At 43.5% G+C, this 26,123-nt stretch overlaps 1 protein-coding gene across 8 annotated transcripts in view; it reads right to left on the bottom strand.

Moving 5' to 3' along the window:
- Positions 1–26,123, bottom strand: part of TLN2 (talin 2) — a 509,872-nt gene that overhangs the window by 5,765 nt on the left and 477,984 nt on the right. For all 8 annotated transcript variants that reach the window (XM_055435636.2, XM_055435634.2, XM_055435641.2 and 5 more), the window contains 6 exons: positions 20,789–20,894; positions 19,789–19,913; positions 7,390–7,515; positions 5,003–5,065; positions 4,729–4,911; positions 1,606–1,731 (listed from right to left, as the gene is read on the bottom strand). In XM_055435636.2, coding sequence (XP_055291611.1) covers positions 1,606–1,731; positions 4,729–4,911; positions 5,003–5,065; positions 7,390–7,515; positions 19,789–19,913; positions 20,789–20,894 — 729 coding nt within the window. The remainder of the gene's footprint in view (positions 1–1,605; positions 1,732–4,728; positions 4,912–5,002; positions 5,066–7,389; positions 7,516–19,788; positions 19,914–20,788; positions 20,895–26,123) is intronic.

The raw sequence follows: 26,123 nt of genomic DNA, 5'->3' as shown, positions 1-26,123 counted from the left end.
TGATCCAAGACAATAAGCCGATTTCTGGCCACTGATTTAATAACCAATATGGCCTGCATCCCTACGATGCACCCGGCTCTGGTGTAGTCACTTTACATGGAGTGTTCTATTACCTCCATGGTGACACTGTAAAGTGCGGCCTATTGAATGTCTCATTGTTCCAAAGAGAAATATGAAGCTCAAGGGATGAGGGTCCACTTTCCCTAAGGACCTCAGCTAGTGGAGTAGTACCCATCTCAGGTATTCTTGAAGTCCTTAACTACTAGATGGCTTTCATATATTTATTTCAAGCCTCTAAGGTGTGATCTGAAGAATATTAGTTCATAGGTTTCAAGCGGAAAGGGTAAGCCTGTGCTCTCACATAGATTTCTGAAAAGCAAAGGTCTTTTCAGAGACTTCTAGACTAACGAGCATTGTGATATCTAAGGGAGGAGAACAGAGGTCAGCCATTACCAGAACTGCTGGATCACAGAACCTTCTTCATGGAATATCTCATGGAACTACTGTATCAAGAAAGAGATTCTGGTAAAAATGTATCCCGCTGCTGCTGCTGCTAAGTCGCTTCAGTCGTGTCTGACTCTGTGCGACCCCATAGACGGCAGCTCACCAGGCTCCTCTGTCCTTGGGATTCTCCAGGCAAGAACACTGGAGTGGGTTGCCATTTCCTTCTCCAATGCATGCATGCATGCTAAGTTGCTTCAGTCGTGTCCAATTCTGTGCGACCCTATGGACAGCAGCCCACCAGGCTCCTCCATCCATAGGATTCTCTAGGCAAGAACACTGGAGTGGGTTGCCATTTCCTTCTCCAAAAAATGTATCCTATATATTTCCAAATACAGGAAATGGTTCAGGAAGAGCTACGGAAGGTGTGGAAATAAGTAAGTTCAGCCACGGAGCCTCGGTTCTCCTGGTGGAAAACCCATCTTGCATGAAGGATTTATATGAACACACCCAAACTGCAAGCCCAGTTTCCTGACCTTTCCTCCCCACTCCCATGCACAAGAATGCAGGCCCGCATAAGTCAGATTCCCATCCACTCTTGTAAAACTTCTGGGAGAGGGTCATCATTCATTCTTTCTCTGGGGCCAAAGATCTGGAGTAGCAGCTCCAAATGAAACATTTGAAGATAATATTGCTGTCCTCAAACTCTCTTCTTTCCCTTTTCTATAAGAGAATCCCTGATTTTTAGGTAGGCACATTACTACTCAGAAAAGAATACTGTGTTTCTTTGCATCCTTTGCAGCTTGGTTGGCCATGCGACTTGAGCGCTGGCCAATGGTATATGAATTAACTGATGCAGACAACTTCAGAGTCATGCTTGCCCTAACTTTTCATCTTCCTGCTGGCTGGAAACCTGAGGTAGTTATCAAGCCATCTCAGACCAAGTGACCAAGGGAACATCTCAGGGATGGTGAGTGATAAGGCAGATGGAACCTGGATCTCAGACACAAAGAAGCCGCCATACCATCCCTAGACTGCTTATACCCGACTGTCTTACCAGGGAGAAGTAAACTCCCATCTTGTTTAAGCCACTGTTATTTTGTGTCTCTGTTATAACTCAGTGCTCATCTTGGGAGTAAACACTGTCTGGGTTTAATCACAAACCTGAGCAATGCCCCCTACAAACTTTGTTTTCACTACAACATCGTCATCATCAGCTTTGCCAAATGCTGCCTTCTGGGCTGCACGAACAAGGTTGTCTGAGGCTCTTTTCACAGCATTTCCTGCTGCCTGAAGAGGGGACAAGACACACATGATATCATTAAAAACAGTCATTTGGATTCAGCAAGAACAGACATGGAGGCACAGTTCATGAGACTAGGAATCTATTTATCATCCAATTATATATAACACAGAGTTTCTCTCTAGGTAGTATTCATTTGTCTGTCCGTTCACCCATCCACCCAACTATTTATCCATCCATCTACTGATTCTACCAGCACTGGCACCTACCTAACCTTAGCTCATTCATCAGATTGAGACACACTTCCTGGCTCCCAAGGAACATGCAGTTCTAATGGGAATTACAGTTATGTGAACACGTGATTATAGCACTATGATACGTAGGTTAACAGAAGCTTGCTCAGGAGCTGTCTTCTGGGTGAGAAATTCACCTCCTCCTGCCCCATCTAGCTGAGGCATACTTGAGGACTTGGCTCAGAGATCACTTTTCCTGTCCGCCTTGGCCTTACCCACACCACCCTCCCAAGTGCCCCTGGAATGCTCTGTGCTGGCTCCTTTACAGCCCTTACCACACTTGTGGTTGCCTCTCTCCCCCCTGGACAGTGAGTAACTTGAAGGCAGGGGCTGTGACTTGAATCTTTGCATCCCCAGCACTGGGAGCAGTAGGTACCCAGGGCTTGTGCTCACCTAAGGCTTTCTGAGGGAATGAAGGGAACACAACCTACCCCGCCTCATTGGAGGAATGGAGCCCTGCAGTAACCAGGGCCTTTACAGAAGTGGTTTTAGAGTCACAGCTGGCCTTGGGCTGCAGGCTCAAGGAAGGGGCAGGTGGTAGAGACAGTTACAGAAGGGTTGGTCCTCATGCAGCCTAGATCTGCAGGAAGGGTGGACCAGGGGACTCGACCTCTGCCACCTGAGGTTTGGGATTTCCTTTTCATTGTGGTCACGGTTTTGTTAGATCTCCCATAGTCCTTGCCCAGCCCCCTTAGAGTCAAGAACTTGCACTTGAGGGTAAGCTGTAAGAGTGTTGCAATTTTCTCAGTTAACTGGGGACTTCCCTGGTGGTCCAATGGTTAAGACTCCACACTCCTAAAATAGGGGGCCCAGGTTTGATCTCTGGTCAGGCAATTAGATTCCCACATGCTGCAACTAAGACCCAGTATGATCAAATAAATAAATATGAAAATAAAAAGTTAACTGGCTCATCTGGCTGGTGGTCTAAAGTGGCCAAGGGGTTTAAAAAAAGAAAAGTGGCCAAAGGGGACCATGATGGCTTGCACAAGAAGGGAAGCGTAGGTCCATTAGCACTAGACAAGCAGTCAGCATATGCCTATTCTCAAAGTAGCTTTATAAGGTCAGAAATTGTTAGTGCACTTTTCTATGTAGAAAGTGAAGTTGAGTAATCTAAGATCCTGCAGCTGATAAATTATAGAGCTGGGATTTGAACAGAGGTCTGTGTAGCCCCAGAGAACCTCTGGGTCATTGTAAGGGACTCATACAACATTGCAGCATACAGTTAAGTCAGATGACATAAGAGTGATGCTCGGCTGCACCTGTGTAAATCCTTAGGACTTACAAAAGCACTTTCACATTTCTTGATTCTTGTAAGAGCCAGTGCCAGCATCTCTATCCTCATTTTACAGAAGAGGCAACTGAGGCCTGAAAGGTTTGAAATTATTTGTATAAGATCATGCACTTAATGCACTGTAGAGGCATTAAGGTCTTGAACCTAGGTATCTGTAGAGGTCTTGAACACAGGTATCTCTTAACTCAGGACATTTTCCAAAGAAGTGTCCCCCAAATCCATAAATCACACATTCACAAACATGCAGCTCCCGACTTCCCCCCTGGGTTTATGCCAGGAGAAAAGGAAGGTGAAGGACAGATATTGACACAGGAGGACCAAACGACCGCAATGCACTTTACAACTTAGGAAATAACAACAAAAGTCTGGAGTTTCACTAGAATTATTCAAATATTTCTGCCAGTTATGATCTTACATCAACATTTTTAGCAACATAAACAATGTGCATTACAACATTTATAATAGCGAACATCTAGAAAACTGGACACAAATATGTCTAATGTGAAGAGAAACTCTGGAATAATTAGTTGATAGAATGTCATGCAATCATTAAAAATGAGACTTATGAAGAATGAACCAGTTAGCACTGCACAGGGCCATTATGAAGACTTTTCTTTAAGGAAAAAAAAAGTGTAATAAAATGTGAAGTGCAGAATGTCTCTTCGGAGGATGACAACTAGACAGAAGCATTTTGTATAAGATAAAAATAGGATGAGAAAAAACATAACATTGGACACATGAAGATGCTGAGGCTATCTTTTTCATTCCCACATTTCCTTTACTGTGTTTAAAATACTTTTATAATGAAAACAATCAGGAAAACTTAGATCCACTGGGCAGGATTCATGCGTCACCCTCATAAGTGTGTTCTTTGAGCTCTGGGAAACCTTAGCAGCATCTCATATAAATTCTTCAGTCCTTTGGCTCCTTTCTTTAGCAAACACTAAATGAGAGCCTCCACTGAAACAGGTACCATCTTAGGGGTGAGAGATGCAAAGATAAAGATTTGGGATCTGCACCCAAGAAGTTCAGTCTCATCAAAGGCAGACATACAGATAAATCTGGTGGTACAGGGTGACAGGAATCATAAGGTTGGTCTGATCAGAGGCTCTGGCAGGGCAGAAAAGGGACTGATTCCCCAAGGCCTAGGAGTCAAGGAGGGCTTCCCAGAAGAGCTGGCTTTGGAGATGAGTCATGAAGGATGAGCAGGAGTTCATCAAGATTGGTCCGGTGGGAGGAGGGCCCCAAGACATGAGACCAGAAGGTACATGTGGAGAATATCAGTTTGGCGGGGCAGCAGGTATTGGATGCATGCCTCACTGGCAGGAAATGAGAACGTGGGACGGAGCTGGCTGATGGAAGGCCAGTGGGTCATGCCAAGAAAGTTAGACTGCTTACCCTCTGGTGACACTTACCTTCTCCAACAGGAGTATTTTCCCACCAGCATCAGTGACCATTACCTGTAGCCGCCTCATGGCCTCCGAATCCTGATCAGCCTTCACCTTGCAGGCCACAAGCAGCTGAGCTGTGGATGCAGCTACCTGCTTGGCAGATGAGATGAGCTTCTCCTCGCTGGCGTGTCCCTGCACTGAGGCATTGGCTGCCTCGCAGAGACTGCTGGTCGCGGCTGCCACCATCCGGGCCTGGCAACAGTCAACAGAGAAGTGACCCCCGGTCCAAACCTCCCTCAGGGGATTTAAAAAGCCAATGGGGAAGAAGGAGAGAGTGACTCACGGCAGAAATCAGGCCCTGCGACCACTGTCCGTCGTCTGCAGCATTGGCAGGAATGGAACCCACCTAGAGAAGAGCATAGAAGGAGTAAGGAGAGTGGGAAGGTGCAGGGTGACTGCACCCCTCAAGCCCTACTCGTGGCCTGGCACTAGACAGAAAAGCAGCTCATCAGACATGCAGCATCCCCCGGGGACCCCTGCCAACGGCACTTTTTCCCACATGGGACCCCAGCAGCTCCAAGACTGCAGGTCCTGGCCGGTTTCCACCTGGGCCACAAGAGGGTGATTGGAAACACTCTCAATGGCCTCCATTTAGCTGTCAGGTACCACATTTCTGGGAAAATGGCTTAGGAACGATGGATGGGGCTATCTTGACATGTCTGTTTCCTGTGCTGACCCTTCCCCGTTTCTAACAGAGGAGCCACGGAGGCCTCTTCATTCGAGAGGTGAGGGAAGCTGAAATCTCTCCTGAATCCTGACTCTGGGAGTCACACTGTGACTTTCTGACAGATGATGTTAAGAAAGGAGTACATCTCTGTACAACTGAGCACAGATCCTTGTCTTAAGGAAACAAAGACCATTTTGTCAGGGGTGGGGAGAGAAGTAAGAAGCTGGAAGTAGGATGATCTCTGTTTCTATTTAGAAATTATGGCAACAAATAAAACGTTTTCTGACCAGATGTAGAAGGAGCTATGGGAGCAAATACCTTTACTGGTGGGAGATGTGCGGAGAGGTAAGAGATGAGTAGCTAAATTTGAATGTGAAACTGGGGATCTCTTAGCAATTACACACATCACATCAGGGCTTGTTGAAGGTCAGATAAGGCCCCAGGGTTCTGCATATAGTTCCCCCAATCCAGCGGAACCACTGTTGCTGTTGCTGTTCAGTCGCCAAGTCATGTCCACCTCTGAGAACCTCTGTTACCAACTTTTTAAATGCTTGAACATATAAGCTCCTTGGAGGACAAAGCCTTGGCCATACTCAAGTTCAATTCTCTAGTATCTAGCCCTCTGTCCAGCATGCAGATGAGTCTTCATCAAGATGCAGATGAACTGAACTTTCTAGGTAGGATGTCTTCTCAATGATCCATATTTGGTCTTTACATATCAACCAGTTAACAAGTCCTAGGTGAGTAAGGACGGCACTCTGCTCCATCAATAGGGGATAAGTGAGAAGGGTAAAGGGACGGATTTATACTGGCTGGGGAGATGGATGTACATACATCAAATTGGAACACAACGGTTTGGAAAGAGGAGTCAATGTATGTAGGTTAGATTAAGACATGGCTAAGCTTCCCTGGTGGCTCAGTGGTAAAGTGCCAATGCAGGAGAAACGGTTCAATCCCTTGGTCGGGAAGATCCCCTGGAGGAGGAAATGGCAACCCACTCCAGTATTCTTGCAGAAATATTTCCATAGAGGAGCCTGGTGGGCTACAGTCCAAGGAGTTGTGAAAGAATAGGACACGACTTAGCGACTAAACAACAAAAACAAACAAGCTTACGAGAGACCTCATGGAGGAAAATGGAAGGCCACTAGCTGAGTCTCACCATCTCTATTGCAAGTTTTTAGGTCAAGACACAATCACATCTGTCATCTGTACACTGACAGTAAAGGCCTTTTAATATCAAACAGAAGTGACTGACAGGTATGGTGACCAAACTTCCCCAACCTGTCAGGATTTCCGTAGTGCCTCTGTGGTTGAAAGTCTTTTCTGCAAGATGTAATTTGGATGGAATGGTTCTATGCTGTATGGGCATAATAGGACACATGGAATATTTTCAATTGAAAGGCCTTCCCAAATGCAGGATTAGTCTAATGTACTATTAATCCTCTGGATCACTGAAAAAGAACTAGGCTTTCACACTAATGCAGATGGAAAGGGTGACTGGAGATAAAGCAGGTCAAAGAAATCTCAGCTTTAAAAACAGACGGTTTTTGACCAAAGGACTCAGGAAAATGCTAACTGCAGCGCTGGATGGCATTCAGCTCAACAGGCCTAATCGAATGAATGCAGTCACTGGAGCTGAACAAGGTATTACGAAGTCCCTGACTACGGTGCTTATATAGCCATCCACCGGGAACACATGACAGTTCATATCTTTAAACTGACTAATGGACAGCAGGAACATAAATGAATGTTCAGGCCCTGATGGCTGCCTGGAGTGGGAGCTCTCCTTAACAAGAAGCAGATGGGGGGCCTGGAAGCCAAATCCTTCATTCTGTCTGTTGAGCTGAAGCAGTGCGTGCAGTGCAATGGGCAGAGCGGTGACTCGTGGAGGGACAGGGCGACAGGGCTTCCTTGCTCGGAACACACGCGGTACTGCCTTTCCCTCGGTCCTCAGAGGCTCCAGCAGCCCGACTTTCCCCATGTGGCCAGCGAGGTTTACAAACCTTTCCTTGGGCCACCAGCTCCCTCTGGGCTGCCGAGGCCGATTTGACCAGGGCACTCGTGGCAGCAGCAATGGATTTAGCAGCCTCCAAGATCTGTTCTTCAAAATCCAGGGTCTCGTCCGCTTGCTATAACCAAAAGAAAACAGCATCATACACAATTTACATCCCAAAGGACACTTTCTGCCAAATGACTTACTTTTCGGTCACCTGGCTCTTCAACTGTACATGGCTTCTTATGGACAAACCATACCCAGGGTAGAAAGGCTTAAGTTGGCTGGAGACTGTTCATCTGCTGCCCCCCCCACCCCCTCTCTAAAAGATAAAAATTACCAGTGTTGAGATTCTGGACAAATTTAAAATCAGGCCATTTTAAGACAGATGATTTTTCCAGACTAGAGTCTTTAAAAAGACATAAATTCACTGGGAAATAAAAATATATACAAATGGTTTCATCAACATCAATAACTCAAATCAAAATAATCAATAATCAAAATTCAAAGACTAAGTGGTAGCACTCTCTCTCACAGTGTAAGGCTTGAAAGATGGGTTGAAAAAAGGAAGATGGCTACCAGCTGTTGAAAAACCTTATTTCTCTTGGGTGAAAACAAAGGAAAAATAGTATTTGCATTTCTGTGGTTGAGCAGAGAGTCACATGCCACACAGAGATCACATGTGGTAGAAAAGAAATCAGGGAATGTGGCATCAATGTAGGACTGGCCCCTTGGAAACCTGAGGCATGGCTCCACCTGGGGAAAAGCACAGGCTCTGACTGCATTGGGGCTATCAGGTCATTAGGGCTCTGCTTGAAATTCACCATCACCAGGTCTCCTGCTGCCAAAATGCCTGGGTTGTTGAAGAGAAGCTTTTGGGAAGTTGGGCAAGTGTAAAGACCCTAGTCCCAGGCTCAGTGGGATAGAGCATCACCATAAAGCGTGGTAAGACTAGATAACCTTCAAGGTCCCCTCCAGCAGCATTGCTCTGTGGCTCGAAGCCAGTGTGGATATGGATAACTGCCTCTTTGGTCACAGCACATTAAAGATGTGGCTGGTACCTTTCAGGCATTAAGAGATGATGGTTGAGTATAGCAATAGTTTTCTTTGTGTGTGTTGGGTAAAACAAACGTAACACAAAATTTACTCTTCAAATCAACTTTAAGTATACCATTCAGTGGCACTAAGTACATTACTAATGTTGTACAACAGCAATACGTTTTTAAGAGTGCCTACTATGTGCAGATATTTTGTCAGGCAGTTCCATGCACATTGACTTGTTGACTTGTTTAATTCTCACCAAAAAAGCAAAAAGTCTTACACTGAAGCTATCTTTATCCTTATATTTACATTGGAATACTCAGGCTGAGGGAGGTGGAGTACTGGCCCGAGGTCATGTTGAGGCATGAAGAATCTAGACATGATCTAAATCTAAGCTTCTCTGCTTTCATCATGATAGGTTTTTCCCAGACAAGGCCACCTCTTAGGGCATCAGTGGGGGGGTAGACTTCAGGTCAGAGGCTCCAAGTCGGCCATGGATGGTTCCATGTGAGCCACCAAACAGGATGGATACACAGATACAATGCTTTTCCAGTTCCCTATTCTCTATGGCATCTCTCATGATTCAAGATGTGGCCATTCTCATTTCTGCTTTAATAACTCATTATCAGAAAAATATTTCCATGCAAGTTCTGTGGATCTGAAGACGGACGGCAGCACTTGAGAAGTTCTGAGACAGAAGCAGTATATTCTCTCCTATTTCTGACAAAGTCTTGCTCCAGGAGCATTCAGGACAGAAATGGGTTCAGTTCCAAAAGATTAAGTTTGGATTCCTGGGGTGGGGAAGCCTGTGGTAATGGTGGAATATAAAATTTGTTTATCGAACATAAAACAATCCATCGTAACACACTCTAGCATAAAAGGTACTGTTCTATTGAGTTGGCCAACAAGTTCATTTGGGTTTTCTGTAAAATCTTTATGGAAAAACTCAACTGAACTTTTTGGCCGACCCAATACACAAGCCACGAAGAAATGGTACTAGGCTCTGATCGGTGTATTCAGTGACCTTGAATTAAGAACATTTCTGGAAATTCATTCTGCAAAAGTTAAGAAAAGTTAAGCTTATAAAAGATATAAGCTCTGGGGAAACCACAGAGTTTCCAAGTCCAAATGGAGCTCCTACTCATTTTGCAGATGAGGAGATGGAGGCTTGTTGGTGGCTCCTAACATTTCCCAGGCGGCCTCAGCTATGCTATGGGTTCTAAGATCGAGTCCACTTCACAGGAGATTTCTGATTTCCCAAATTTTAACATGCACAAAAATGGAATTTCCTTAAAACTGAGTGCCAACTCTAAGCATGGATAGATCTAAAAGAATATCTCATTAGAATCAATGTAAAAGACCTCTTCCATATCTTTTGCTACCCTTGAAGTATTCTGTTTTGTTTTCATAAGACACATGTATTAACATATGCCATATGCACACTACTATATATAAGACAGATAACCATCAAGGACCTACTGTATAGCACAAGAAACTCAATATTCTGTGATAACCTATATGAGAAAAGAATCTGAAAAAGAATGAATATACATGTGTGTATTTATATATAAAAACCAAGTCATTTTGCTGTACACCAAAACCAAAGCAACACTGTAAATCAACTACACTCCAAAAAAATCTAAAAAAACCCCACATGCTTGAAATATATACTCAACTTGGAAATATTTCTTACACACACATATTTTTCTTGCCATGGCAAGTGTTGTAATGCCCTTTGATGAATATCTTTTCCTTTCTGTAAGATCTCTAGATTTTAAAATAGACATGGCAGGAAGCCTTATCTCTGGGAGGCATTTGCTCTGATTAAAAAGTATGAGAGTTTCCAAACAAAAGGCTTAATAAAGCTGACTGTGATGGAGGGCAAACATTTAAATGCTGCAGTTGGGCACAGTTCCATGATGATATCTGCTTTCTACCTGCTGGATCAGTATCTTTCTGCGGGCCAGATTTACCAAGACTAAATGCCCGCTTTATCTCTCCTGCTGAAATTATGCATTGACACTTGATGTTTCCTCATACCATACAACTTCTAGCCTAAGAGAAAACGGGATTTCTCCAAGTCAAGGAGAATTCATGAAAAGCCATGGTACTGCAGTCTGGGTTCCTGTTGGCTTTAGCTCCTCCCACCAACATACAGGATGGAATCTGGGAGGGGCTGTGAGGGCAGCAAGGAAAAGAAGGACGAACGCTTAACTATGTTGCAAAAAAGGAGACAAGTGGAATGGGTGTCGTCTTTGAAGGCCTTCCCTAAATAAAAGAATCACAATTCAAATGCTGGACTGTTAATGGAATAAACTCCACTGTAGCTGGGAGATCGAGAAGAACAGTAACTTGGAGATGCTGCTAGGGAACCCTGGGAAATAATTTGCAGACCAGGACACCTGAATATGAGGAAATGCTTTCACTCAATGGTCCGGTCAACAGACAGCCCTTCCTTGCTCAGATCACTGAGGATCTGGTGCAAGATGCAGGTGGTATAGGCTACCCTAGGGTAAATGCAGACCTGGATTCAAGGCATCAGTGAGCTGAATCCTTCCTACCAGCCTGTGATCTCCTCCAGGGCATGGACTGTTGTTCCATCCAACTTATGTCTCTGGAGCATAGCATGAGGCAGAGAAACCCACGCAGGAAAGGTTTGTTGAGAGAATGTATCCATTCAAGATGAGCTTCTGAGTACTAGAGTTCAGCCAGAGGACAATTTACATGGTAAGCAAAGGGGAAAGGCATGGAGTAAGTGCCCGCATCAGTACCTTTCCATTCCTGATCTCTGGAGACAACTGGACATACATGTCAAAGCACTGGCTTCTGCCCTGGGAACACTGTGGGTTGTTAACTGTATGCCCCGCCTGCGTCCCTCAGCTGGCACTCACAGTCTGTGACTGATTCACGCCTCAGTTCAGTTCAGTCGCTCAGTCGTGTCTGACTCTCTGCGACCCCATGAATCACAGCACGCCAGGCCTCCCTGTCCATCACCAACTCCCAGAGTTCACTCAAACTCATGTCCATTGAGTCGGTGATGCCATCCAGCCAACTCATTCTCTGTCGTCCCCTTCTCCTCCTGCCCCCAATCTCTCCCAGCATCAGAGTCTTTTCCAGTGAGTCAACTCGTCGCATGAGGTGGCCAAAGTATTGGAGTTTCAGCTTTAGCATCAGTCCTTCCAATGAACACCCAGGATTGATCTCCTTTAGAATGGACTGGTTGGATCTCCTTGCAGTCCAAGGGACTCTCAAGAGTCTTCTCCAGCACCACAGTTCAAAAGCATCAATTCTTAAGGAAGCCTAAATTCTAACTTGGTTAGATGGTTCTTTGGGACACTAGTCCAGCATCTTCTTTGTCGGCTGGCTTTCTGAATAAAGTTGCGATTCCTGGCCCCAGTGCCTCATCTCTTAATTTACTGTCATGTTGCGTGGCAAGCAGTATGAGCTTGGACACAGTAACATTCTGAGAACATAATCTTTGTGGCAGTTCACTCATTTTCCTAACCTAACTTCCAGCCTACCTATCTAATAAGGCTGTTATATATAAATTATTAATATACACAGAGCATACAGTAAATGCTCAATAACTCACAATTAACTTCATTTTTCTTTCTATTAATACATATACTTTTTGTGGTTTTTAGCAACAGTTTTTCAGACTGTGAGTTAAACTAGTTTGTTTCTCTGCCTGAACCCTATTCTTTACCCATAATTCTTATTAGAACCTTTATTAAGGTTCTAGCTGCTATTTCTGAATACAACCTACAATACAAACAAAAAAGACAAATCAAAGATAAATGAAGTGTCAAGCGTCGGCACTGCTTCTAGCTCCTCCTTTGACACCCAACCAGGAAATAGACAACTGGGTTTCAGTCCCTGCTCTGCCCTGTCTGGCCATGTGACTGGGGAATTTGATGCCCTTCTCCAGACATCAAACAAACATTTCATTTTCTGTTTGTGAAATCTTTTTAAAGCTTGCATGGACTAAAATTAGCACAGACTCCATTTTTCCTTCGTTCCTCTCTTTTGGCCTCCTTCCTAAAGGATCTTTACTAACCTCCACCAAGCCCATCCTCCTAGACAGGTCCCTGGGCATGCATCTGGCAGAGGAAGAATGTTTCCATCTGTGGTCCTCTTTTTTGCCCTTTTCTTTGTGAATTACATCCTTGCAATATCGCGTCCCTTCCTCTGATGGACTTGACAGTGAAGGAGCTGAAGACAACCATAGGAGATGGCCTAAGGGTCACTAGCCTCATTTCTGCCTCCCTCCCTGAAAACCTCCTCTGAGGGATCACCTTGCTGAGTGCTGATAAGCATCATAGTCATCTCTCTCACAGCTAGCTACTAAAACCAGACTACAACTCATTGCACTATCTTTCCAGTTAGGAATCATGCTGTGTTTTGTGTTACTGAAGGCCTTATAGATGCTTACAATTAAAAACAAGGTCATAAATCACATCAGAAATTAAAAAAATATATATTTGGGTATAATTTTTTAAAGCGTGAACATCTGCATATAATTTAAATGTCCTCCAGGAAAAAAACCCCAGTCAGCAGTGATCTCAGACCCCAGTCAGCAGTGATCTCTCCTATTATACTCCGTGGCTTCTGCTGATATCCAAGAAAGCAATGGTTGCCCAGGCATGCCGCAGCAATTAGGAGCCTGCTCCCATCGCCTCTGCCTGCTGCAGCGGTGTGTGTCAGGGGTAGGGGGGCGGGGGTGGCTTGTTAATACGGCAGAGAAGTGGGTCTACTGAGCCTCTTTCCAGATTCTTTGCTCAAACCACACCTGAGGCCAGGTGTGAGCCCCCAGATCAGAGTCCTGGCAGAGCCAAATGAAGCAACTCCTACAGTCAGAGGAACCAGCAATCTGGGGGCCTTTTAAATTCTTGGTAATTAACAAGAAATAAACAAAATTACAAGCAAAAAAAAAAAAAAAAAAAGAAAAAAACCAGAAGGCAAACAACAAGAACTTCCATAACATGAGTGAAGCATTTTCCTGCCAGGTGGAAACCTGAGTGGAACAGGCAGTCCCAGGTTCCTCCCTTTTGGTAGTGAGTTTGGCCACTAGCAGTTTGCTTCTGATTTTGAGTTGAGAGGTGCTGGAGGGGAGACCTTACCTGTACCCAAAGACCTGAACAGTATGTGAGCCAGGTCAGCTTCTCTCCTGGAGGACCTCAGGTGGGTTGTCTTTAGGACTACCATGCTTACTAGTGCTAATAAAAGAGAAACTTCTCAGAGCCATGGGAACTGCCAAGAGACCAGAGCTGGTCTGCTGGCCTGGTCTCCCCAGGTTGATCTGGTCCTAGGGGAAACTCCAGGGAAACAGTCAACAGACAAAGCAGGTGCCAGAGAGAAAGTGCTTCCAAATGGTTATGCCAGCCACCTGGGAAAGGACCGGCCTCTGCATCCAGATGTGGAATAATTGCATGTTTCTGCAATATCTGATGGACAAAGTCCAAGCTTGTCCGATTGGTATTTTTGGAGCAGTTTTCCCAGAGCAGCCACCACTCTTTCTTTAAAAACCACTGGAATAATCTTTTAATTGCTATTTCTGTTCTTTTTTTCCTGTACGTCATTCTAGATTTATGCTACAGATATCTACCCATCCATCTATCCTTTATCAGAGGAGAAGGCAACAGCAACCCACTCCAGTACTCTTGCCTGGAAAATCCCATGGACGGAGGAGCCTGGTAGGCTGCAATCCATGGGGTCGCTACGAGTTGGACATGACTGAGCGACTTCACTTTCACTTTTCACTTTCATGCACTGGAGAAGGAAATGGCAACCCACTCCAATGTTCTTGCCTGAAGAATCCCAGGGATGGGGGAGCCTGGTGGGCTGCTGTCTATGGGGTTGCACACAGTTGGACATGACTGAAGCGACTTAGCAGCAGTAGCATCCTTTATCAGAATCTACTAATTGCTATTTCTATTTGACAGAAAAATTCTTAAAGATGTGTCAAACTCTTAAAAAAAATAGGCACTGGAATGTCTATCTAGGAAGCGTGGATGAAGAACAGATGACAGAATTTTTCCAAAGATTTAATTAGGCAGAATTGTTACACTGTAAAGTCATGTGACATGAACCTGTGTGTGTCTGAGGAGGGTCTGAGAGACCCATTGCTCTATTTGGTGGGGAGTCATGTGGGAATACACGCTGACTAGGGGCCCCACTCACCTTTATTCTTCTGCCCACCTCATGTCTCCTGGCCTGGAAGCAGCTAGTGGCACATGAGCTCAATGCCCACTGCTTAGTCATAGAGAAAATGCTGTACCCTTCTCCTCCCTGAACAACTGGCTGCCTTTTCCCATTTGCCCAACTAATCAGTAGAGCCTGCTGGTCAATAGCAAAATGTACCCTAAAAAGACACATCAATTCTAATGTAGGGGCTTCAAACTTCAAGTCCTTTTAAACTGAGCTTTTCATTATTCAGAACAGCTTGCTATTGCTTTTCCATGACTATCTATCATTTTGGCCAAACAAACTGGACCTAAAACTCAAAACAACACTGTCTAGCTGCGTGAAGGTAGCATTGACTATGGCAGCATATTGGAAACTGGCTGAAGGAGCTCCTGCTGGCACATGGCCACTGCTCTCTTCTCAGTGAGGAGGATCCCAGGGACAGGCTCCACTTCCTCTGGAAGCTGGGACCCCAACACTGTATTGACCTCCCGTGTGTTACCACTTCTTTGCTGCTGTAACCTGTCACTAGGCAGTCACTGTCAGCAGCGTTGGGCTGGCTCTTAGACCCACCAGAAGAGGCTTTCCTAACCTGCCTGTACACACCTCTGGCTCACTATCTTCATAGAGTAGTGTCTGCATATTCAGGAGTGACCTTAACAAGATCACATCCTCTTTGCTCCAAAAATTGGAGCCATTAGCACAATACTTCCCCTTTCAGAAAGCAGAGTTTTAAGTCTTTTGTTGAAAGAGATCAGAGTGAACTCACATATCCTTCACAGGCTCTTCTAGGGGGAGGAGGTCAGAGCCAACCGAGTTAGGCTGTTACGTGCCAGGAAAAAAATGTTCATAATCCCGAACTTCCTGTTGCACCCAATTAGGCTATGGAATCAGTTTCTGATTGTCGGCATGTTCTAAATATTATCAACCTCTACTGACAAGTTAACCTACAACAGGAAACTCAACAGACAGAGTATATTCCACACTGCGTTATCTTTATTAGATATATTTAGTCCCCAAGGTTTATATAAAGCCCAGTGACTCACCATCCATACATTTGGTTTGGCTGATTTGGTTTATACATTTTGTTAATGTGGGTGGAAAGGAATGTTACAGAGAGTTGATTTATGCTTGAATTTTTTGCTGAAAGCTTGATCGTGAAAATTACTAATTTCTAAATCAAAAATCAGGATAAAACTGAGCTAAAATGAAATGTAAATCTAGATGTGTCTGGAGGTTATAATCCTGACCCTGTATCACAAACATGGGTTTTATTCCCCCACATTGAGCACAGCCTTTAAGGATTCACCATTGCACAAAACTAAGCTGTACATAATATCTAAACTCTTATGAAACATCACTAATTATAATTTGTTTCTATAACAAACAAAATAATCTAGCAGTACAGATACAGGTTTTAAATGCTAGAAGAAGAAATGGAATATAACAAAGAGATGTAATGAGTAATCTACCTGTGATTCTAACATATTCTTTCCTGTTGCCTAATAAGCTATATTAGGAACCCCCGGAGACAGGGCAAGACACTGTAGGAATATGTTTGATATATAGTTGGATTAAATAACAACCTAATATATCAAACATATCACACAGAGGCCTGCAGAAAGGCATCCAGGTCTGACTGAGCTGAGAATGGGGCACAGCATTGCAAGCTGCAGCCATGGGAGGGGGTGTGGGGAGGGCGCCACTGTGGCACCTGTTACCTGTCTGTGGAGCACAGGTGTGTCTGCAGGTATGGAAACGGCGCCATCAGCGGTATCCTAGGCACATGCACCTGGGCTCATCGACATTCTCATTTTGCCTTTATACCATCTTCCCAAGCAAACGGTGGATCCAAAGATGCCAATTTGTTACTGGTGTCTGGGCGATTCCCGGTAAAAAGAGATGCTTACATTTTTAAGGGCCCAAGCTGGGAATATACCAGGAATCATCTCTACAAACCCTGGACCACTCTTTTTTTAAAACAGGCAACCTGAGAATGTGGTGGGCAAAACAATGGAGATAAAAACACTGCCCACCCCCTAGACTCCCTCAAAGCAGTGGAGCTGCTTCCCAGGTACAGAAGCAAAGCACATTTACCCAATCTTGGGTGCCTGGGGTTTTATGTAGAGTTATCAGGGACAGAGGTATAGCAGCAATGGCCTACTTACAGAACCCTGAGGATTTGTGATTGATTAATTGATTGACTTCCATTTTGGAAGAGGATGGGAAGAATTGGTTGGTCTCAAAAGACTGATTATGATGTCAGATTGGGATCTTTTTTTTTAAACTGGGGAGAAATTCCTTCTTGAAGTCAAGAAAGATATTTTATTTCATGCAGGCATTAACTACAGAGCAGATGGCATTCTCAGACAGGCACAGAATCTGGTTCAGGGTGATGGGTTCTTCAGAATGGTTTTATAGATAACACAATCCATGTGGTGGGAGCCTTTGTCACTGGTTGGAGTGAGATTTCTAATCATTTTAAAGACTCAGGAAGGGCCAAATACTCCCTCATATGAAGATGGGAGTGACCTAGAGTAGGTACCCCCAAGGAAGGGACTCAAATCAACACTTATGTCAATGGTGACCCTGGCTTTCCTTATAAACCCACACCGTAAACAGAAAGGCTGGATGATCCTGAGGCAGCAGGGGAACGCACACTGGCCCATTTCAGCAGTCATCACTAACTTTTTAAGTGCTACTATTTTTAAAACATTGTCTTATGAAATTTTAAGACACAGACCCTCCCACCAACCCAGCCCCACCATCATTCTTGCACCTTCCCCACCTGTCTCTTTCATTCACAAGTGTTTCTTTTAACAGAGTTGTGATCATACTGAGTATATAACTCCACGTTCTGTTTTCTTTTCACTTAATATTATGCCAGGAGCATCTTCTTCATGCTACACAGACTGATCAACCATTATACTGTACAGCTACATACTCGTCCTTCAAGGAGACACTCTGGGTCACCTCCAAATTCTTGCTGCTTTGAACAGGATGAAAGGAGCAACTGTCTCATGCACACAAGACTTCTATCCTCTCTGAACTTCCTCTTCAGGACAGATTCCCAGAGGTAGGATTAATGGCTTAAAGGGTATGGGTAAACCAAAAACATCCCCCATGGGACTGCACCAGAGTTTCTGATACTAGGTAGGCCAAGAGGGCTGGTATGGGCTAAATTGCCACCCGGAGCCCATGCAATGCTGCTTCTAGCTCTGTTGAGGTCACCTGACTCTGGCAAGTAATTTGCCTCTGATTCTGGATCCCTAGAGCAGGGATGTTAATGATGCTGCCTTGTGGACTTTGTAAGGACCAGATGAGTTAATCTACGTAAAATACCTAGAAGATTGACTAGCATGTGCTTGGTACTCAATCAATGTGAGTTTTTTTTTTTTTTAGCTAAGGCCATAAGCTCATGGATCCATGGAATAACTTTTGTTTCAGACATTTCCTAGGAGGTAGTAGATAAAAGTTCCAGAAGTGTATTTTTGGTGATAGTGATATTACTAAGTCTTACGACATGTCAGGCACTATTTCTAAATTATCTGTTATATCAATAATCCTATGGGGTAGGAACTCTAATGACCTTGTTTTTCAGATCAAGAATCATGAGATAAATCAAGAGCTGGACAGAGGGAAAGCAGAATCGAGAGCAGACATAGCTTGGGAAGATCCTGCAAAAAGACATCAGGACAGGGATTGAGACAGCAGCTCTTAGAGTTTGGGAAGTGCTGGTGTAATTAATACCAGGCTAATTCTCTAGGAAAAAGAGCAACTGACATGGCTGCAGCACTAGCAGACAGAAGCTTTCCCCAGAGGACAGGACAGTATGTGGTAAATCAGAGAAGGAAAAGGAAAATGAATTAAGTTTAAGCCTCAAAATCTCAGGTAATGACTGCCTGCTTCTAGCTGAAAGATGTTTTCCACTCATGCTGAACTTATCTTATAAAGCAGAAGACATAAAGTCAAGTCCTGAAGATGGAGTTTCCCTTACCCCTACACTTAGCTCTGAAGTTTGCTGAGAAAAACTTGGTAAAAATCTCATATCACCTAAGACCCTCAGGTTAAGGCCAGTAAAGAGGACTTTGACAAACCCAAAACTCTGAACTTTTGAGTTCAGATGAGAAATTCTAAAAAAGGCCTTAGGAGACTGGCTCTAAGAATTCCAAGGTTTTAAGAATATTTGCAAACTTAATAGATTGACTATATGCCCATGTCTGTTTTATACACATCATGAGCCCAAGAACTGCTTTTGAGCACTTTGGTGTATTTTAGTACTCAAACTCCACCCTTTGTTTTTTTTTTTTTTTAAAGGTACACTTTTAGCCATATCTAAACTGGAGATCCAACTTTTTTTTTGAGAAGAGCCAGATTTTACTTCCCAATTAAAGTATGTGGGTCCTTGGAAGGGAGGTGAGGTTATCAGCAGGGACTTGCTTGACTAGAAAGATGGCTCCCTTTGGTTCCACCATCCTCCTGGTGAAGACAGCCATGGGGGAGACGGGATTATGGTTTCTTTACAGGGTTGGGCTTGTCCCCCAGACAGCACCAGTGTACCATCTTTTTACGTATTAACTGTCCTCTCTACTGCACTACCTTAAAGTATCTCTTTCTTTTAAATGACTTTCTCTTAACACATATTTATGATCTTAAGTTCTCAACATTTATTTAGATGACAACCATAGATGGAGAAAACATGCCAGTTAACCATAGTCTCCAGCTTGTACTGAAAAATCTGTTACTGGGTCCACTTTTGAGGTTCACATTGCTCTCTATTGATTTTTAAGGAAAGGAGAGACCCAGCATTGCATTAAAAAACATTATGGAAACCAGAAAATTACAGGGTGACAGTCTCACATTCAATTACTGGGGCTTTCTATAGAAAACATCCAATACCTGCTTCATATAATAGTGAAACAAAAATCACAATTTTGTTTCAAGAAACACCTCGATTCTTCCTCTGGCTACCCAAAGGTATTTCTTGGGGTGGTTAACCTGAAAGACCCACCCTTGGGTTTTTTCCATACCCCGTGAAAAGGTGCTCGGCAGGGAGAACAGGTTCGCAGGTTACTGTTCAAGCAGAGGTAAGGACATGAGCTCCCTGCAGCCCACCTGGCTCCACTCACAGCCATCCGCTGGAAGGCCTACCGACATCAGGCGAGCAGCCACACATGACACTCACTTTCGGTTTTGCTCTTGGCTTCAGCTGCTCTAACTTCTTAGCAGCAGCCTCAATGGATGCTGCAGCCCCCAGTAATTCTGTTTCTGCAATGACGGTTGGGTCTTCGGGGTCCACCCATTCTGTTCCTAAAATCAGTCCAAAGAGGGTCATTCTTGGTAGCTGCGGACCTCAGAGCAGTGACTTAATTGCAAACAGTATCGGAATTTGCATGCAGGCATGCTCCATAAGCCGACCAGCTGCACTCTCCTAAAGGATGTTTTTCCCCAAGCTCTCGCAGAGATCAACTGGGTGCAGTGGCTACCTGTCTGAGCCTCGCTTTCCAAACCAGTTGCACAGACAGCCCTACCACAGAAGCAGCCATCAATGAGAGCTGCAAAAATCAAGATCTTACAGACCAAGGCTAGCGTGAGTTTTATGCTGATTTGTAACTTAAAGCTTATGAATGCAAGTCAGCATCCACAGGAGAAATGAGATCATGCTGAGCACAGAGATTTGTCATTTTCTTCTGGGAACTCATCCTCATGAGTTCCCAGAAGAGAACAACCACTCCCCTCAATGCAAGCAAAGGAAGATTGGTTAGAAAACCCTTCCTGGGTGAGCTGATTGCTTTCACATAACCATGAAGGGGTGTGTAAAAAATGTACCCAGATAGCACCATTTCTAAACATTAAGTGTATTATTTAAATAAAAACAAATATTCAAAGAAAACTACAGAAGAAAATGGATGGCAAGACCCTTAAACGAGAAGTGAACAGTTTGAGATGGATTACGCCATTTATGTTGAAGCACTTAATACATAACTGGAGAAAAGACTTGTTTCAGGAGGATATTACTTTTTAAGTCTAACTCTACTCCTAGTAACTACTCCTATTTGCTTTTAAAAAGTTCCTCACTCTATTCCTCTGGCTGTCAAGAAAAGGCCTGTGTTGGCTGCACATCCTCTCTGCTCAGTTGGCTGTCCAGGCTGCCCCACAGGATGACATATGAGAATCCAGCCTACCTTTCATGGCCTCTGCTGCCTGGATGAGCTCGGTCACGGCGCCAGCCACGCGCTTGGAGAAAGCTGCCAGCTGGTGCTTAAGTTCTGGTGTTGGTTTCTGAAGAATCTGTGTGTGAAGAACATGTCAGACACGTAAGGAAGATGGCAGCCATTGGGACGGAAGCCCACTCTTGCTGGTGGAGGCAGAGCTGGACCCCCTGGTTTGAAGTTGCAACTCTGTCCCTGAGTGACTTCAGAAACTTAGAGGAAACACCTTAGACTCACTGGCCTTCAGTTTCCTCACGGGAGAAATGAAAAGTTGGGGAGCAGGGATTTTCTGAAGGTCTTTCTGACATACTTCCCTAAGATCATAAGGGAGATGAAGTTCTTAGCTGTCCTTTTGTTTGTACCTAAGACAAATCTACACACATGAAAATTACCCAAGGTGAAAGAATGCTCTGAGTGAACATGAAAGCCCAAGGCCACAGGTCATCTGGTGCTTATGACAAAGCAAATATGAGGCCAGAAGACATGTGTGACTCAGGTGGGATCTTGGAGGGAAGAATCCCCAAGAGGAGGGCTGTTCCTAAAAGGACAACTCATTTCCAGGGTTCTGACTGCAAGCTCTCCTGGAGGAAGTCCTACGGACTTTCTTTCTTTTAAACCTAGCTTCAAGGGGTTTTAAATTTGATTTTTGCTTTTTTTTTTAATGCAGTTAAAAAAGATCCTAAAAAACACAACCCCAATCCAATTTAAAGGACATCATCAGCTGATTTCTTCCCAAATTCATTCAAGAACAGAACTATGAAATAGACAAGCACTCCCTACCATCCTCCCCCATGGATTTACATCTGACTTACACCATCTTCTTCCTCCCTAATCTTGAAATTTCCTTCTTTCAATATTCTTTTCTGCATCTCTTACCCATGCTTTACAGGGGTCATGCTGAGACTTAGAAATGCTCGACATTCAGGAGGAAAGCACCACTACTGATGACTATGGACAGTTTCGGAGCCTCTGAGCAGTAGACAAAGCATGGGATTCGGCTTTGTCAAACCTGTGGTTCAAACCTGGCTTCACCTGCTCCTAGTTTGTGACAATGGGCAGATTACTAACCCCCCTCAGAATCTGTTTTCTTATCTGTAAAACTGGAATAACGCTTACTCCTTAGGAGTGGCATGAACATCAAATCCAATAACACACAAGAAGAATCTTAAAAAAAAATAAAAAAAAATAAAAAAAATAAAAAAAAAGAAGAATCTTGCACAATGCCTGGAACACAGTAGGCATTCATGAAATGTTATACTCCCTTTTTGGTGTCCTATACCCTTTTCACTGGAGAAGGCAATGGCAACCCACTCCAGTGCTCTTGCCTGGAGAATCCCATGGGCGGAGGATCCTGGTGGGCTGCAGTCCATGGGGTCGCTAAGAGTCGGACATGACTGGGCGACTTCACTTTCACTTTCACGCATTGGAGAAGGAAATGGCAACCCACTCCAGTGTTCTTGCCTGGAGAATCCCAGGGATGGGGGAGCCTAGTGGGCTGCCGTCTATGGGGTCACACAGAGTCGGACACGACTAAAGTGACTTAGCAGCAGCAGCATACCCTTTTCACATGGCCGGGAACTGTACTCTTACTCATGAGTTTGGAAAAGATGTCTTTTGAATCCGAAAACTATAAGAGAATTTTAAGAGAAGCTTGGTGAAAAATCTGGGGTTGGGAGAGTTAACAGGGTTACACATTGACCAGTCCCAGACATACCAGTGCATAGAAGACATTATGTTATACCCTTGAACTGATCAGTCAAAGATTCTTGAACATCACTTCCCAGGCATCTATCCCTACCCTCCTTCCTCTGGCAATCTTCTAAATTTTACATTTGTTACTGTTCTGAATTCAGCTGTTCTGTTTTTTTTCATCTCCTCACCCTAGGACCTACCTACACATGTCACCATGCAGAAATTAACTCAGTACAAACCTGTGAATGACTGAACAAGTGAATGAAGTTCAGCTGTCTTTATCAATAACATGAATGTTTACATAGAAATTTCTAAGGCATTTGTTAAAAAAAATTAAGGAAAAAAGGTAGAATAAATGAATTTATTAGCAAAGTCACAGGATATAGGTCAATCTACAAACACCAATTATATTTCTACATATTACCAGTGAGTAAAAAAAAATTTCACTGCCAATATGCTACTACATATTAGCAATGAGAATTAAATTTTTAAAAAAGCAATACCATTTATAGTAGCATAAAAATAATGAAATACCTGTTAAATTTGATAACAAATGTGTAAGATGTGGATGTTAAAAACTATATTGTTGAAAATATTAAAGAAGACCCACATAAATGGATAGATATACTATATTCATTGATTAGAAGATTATTAAGATATCAATTGTTCTCAGATACCTCCAAGATCCTAGTCAAAAATCCCAACAAGATTTTTTTTTAAAAGATACTGACAAGATGATTCTAAGTTGCATATAAAACGCAAAGGACCTAGAACAGCTAAACCATTTTGAAAAAGAACAAAGTTATAAGTCTTATAATACCTGATTTCAAGACTCATCATAAAGTTGTAGTAGTGATCAAGGCAACATGATATTGTACACAGACATACAGATCAACGGAGCAGAAGAGAGTCCAGAACTAGATTCAGTTGGCCATACTGGTTGACTGATTGAGAACAGGATAATTTTGTCAACAAATGATGCTGGAACAATTGGATAGCCATAGGTAAGAAAATGAACCTGACCCTTTTCTCACACTAACTATGTGCATACATGGACCAGAAAGGGAATATAAACCTGACTGTAAGAATTAAAACTGTAGAATACAGGAAAATAATCTTAGTGATCTTAGCTTCTTAAATAGGGGACAAGACACATAAATTATGCTTTAAAACTTTAAAAAGTAGGAACCTGCAAGTTTGTCTTAGAACCTTAAAAACATTATGTTACATGAAAGAAGCCAGTTACAAAAGACTACATGCTGTATGATTGTATTTATAAGCAATGACCAGAATAGGCAATCCACGGAGGCAGAAAAAAGATCAGTGTTGGCCTTGGGCTAGAAGCGGGGCTGAAGGGAATGAGGGGGGCTAAAGAGCATGAGGTTTCTTTCTGGGGAGAAGAAAATGTTCTAGAATACAGTGAAGATCAAGAAATTGTATGACTTAACTGGAAAAGTTTGTCATATGCCAATTATATCTCAATAAGGTCATTAACAAGAAGAGAATTAACTAGGCAGGCAAATGAAAGAAGAAAGCGAGGAAGCTGGTGGTAAAGTATGTCATTCCAAAATACGCCTCTTTGGCATACAGATTGCTTTCAGTTGGTTATTTTGAGAAAAATCAGACACAGGAGATGCTCTGAAAACAGGGAAGTTACCCTTTGAAAGGGAAATATACATTTATAAAAGAAACCTCCTTCTCTGTACCATTAAGAGAAAGCTGACTCAAAATGACAAGAGAATGCTATCAATGAATAAGGCTCTGACTTGGACTTCCCCAGTGGTGTAATGGATAAGAATCTGCTTGCTAATGCAGGGGACATGGATTCGATCCCTCTTCTGGGAAGATCCCATATGCCCAGAGCAACTAAAACCATGGGCCACAACTACTGAGCCTGTGCTCTAGAGCTCACCAGCCACAACCACTGAGCCTGCATTCCCTAGAGAAGCCACCGAAATGAGAAACCCACACCCCCAATAAAGAGTAGCTCCGCTTGCAGCAACTAGACAAAGACCATGCAAATCAACAAAGACCCAGTGCAGCCGAAAAAGAAAAAACGCTCCGACTTAAATCCGCTAACCATCTTAACCCTCACTAACCCTGCTTTTCCTGACCACCTGCTCCAACCAGCCTCCTCCCACCATATACACCTTTCTTTTTTTTGCCTAAAGGCAGTACATAATCGGGTGGCTTAGGCCAGTTTGTGAATTACTCGTTTTTCCCCTGGGTAGCTGCCATTTATCTACGGGATACACATGTGAATAAAATTTTGTTGTTTTCTGGTTAATCTGTCTTACTACATGCGATCTCAGGCAAGAACTCAGAGCAGAGGGAAAATTATTTTTCTTCCCCCACACTGGGATATAATCTTAAAAATAACTTGATAACCTTGGTGAACAATCTGCCTTCAATGCAGAAGACCCAGGTTTGATCCCTGGGTCAGGAAGATCCCCTGGAGAAGGAAATGGCAATCCACTCCCATATTCTTGCCTGGAGAATCCCCATGGACAGAGGAGCCTGACAAACTACAGTCCATGGGGTCACAAAGTTGGACATGGCTGACTAACACACACTCGCAAACAAACATTCAGTTCTTCCTAAATATTTAATACTTTAGATATAAGACATATCTTAGTTGCACTTTCATTTTTACTCAAGTTCTATCTGCACTTTTTTGTTTTCGGTCTGCATTGCTGTCATTTTTTTTTCTTTTTAAATATACATTTGTCTCCTGTTGCCGGACACTGTTGGACTTCCTTGGTGGCTCAGATGATAAAGAATCTGCCTGCAATGCAGTAGACCTGAGTTCAATCCCTCGGTTGGGAAGACGCCCTGGGAAGATACCCTCTGGCCTCCTCGCTCCCCTCTAGCGTGCACTGTGCATCTGCATTACACGTTAACAGATCTGCCCAAGAGCAGAAATAGCTGCTCAACCATAAAGATCAGTTTTTCTTCTGATGCCGCCATGTAACGGCGGCAGAAGATAGAATTCCTTTCTCAATCCTGTAAGGGGTCGCAATGACCCACTACTCACACCATGTACATGCAGACTTCTTTGGTGAACTTTACGTACAATGCCAATATACCATTTCCCTTAAAGACAGAAATGGACGCAGAGTAGACTGTTTAGACAATCTGAGGAGATACTGGGCCACACCTAATGAAAGTTCTCAGCTTAAATACTTACAACCTTACTAATGTGACCAGCATTAATAATTACTTGTATTCTGCCTATTTTACAAGATTATTGTTTCTTGCATTACCAAATGTGTGACTGAGCTTCATATAAAACTAGTAATGCCTAGGTGAATTGAAATGGTTGACCAAATAGATAGTGCCATGACATCAATGACTATAACAGTGTAACTCATGATATGGGAAGAAGAAACAAGAGGGAACTGCATCCTGGACCGTAACAGGCTAGTAAGATGGGCGCCAGAGGCCTCAGGTTACTGTTAACAGGGCCTGGTCCTATAATAACACACTGAGTGGCCTATCAACAAAATCCTGGCCTGACCTGAGAATCAGCATTTCTAGCGCGGTGGAACAAATTGGTCACAAAATGCCTTCCAATCTCTGGTTGCAATTAAAACTGAAAGGGAAGGGAGTGTAAAAT

Source organism: Moschus berezovskii, chromosome 9, assembly GCF_049115385.1.
Source record: "Moschus berezovskii isolate FMDL1 chromosome 9, NW_MosBer_1.0, whole genome shotgun sequence".
Classification (NCBI taxonomy): domain Eukaryota; kingdom Metazoa; phylum Chordata; class Mammalia; order Artiodactyla; family Moschidae; genus Moschus; species Moschus berezovskii.
Note: the sequence above shows the minus strand (reverse complement) of the source record. Positions and strands in the feature narration are given on the sequence as shown.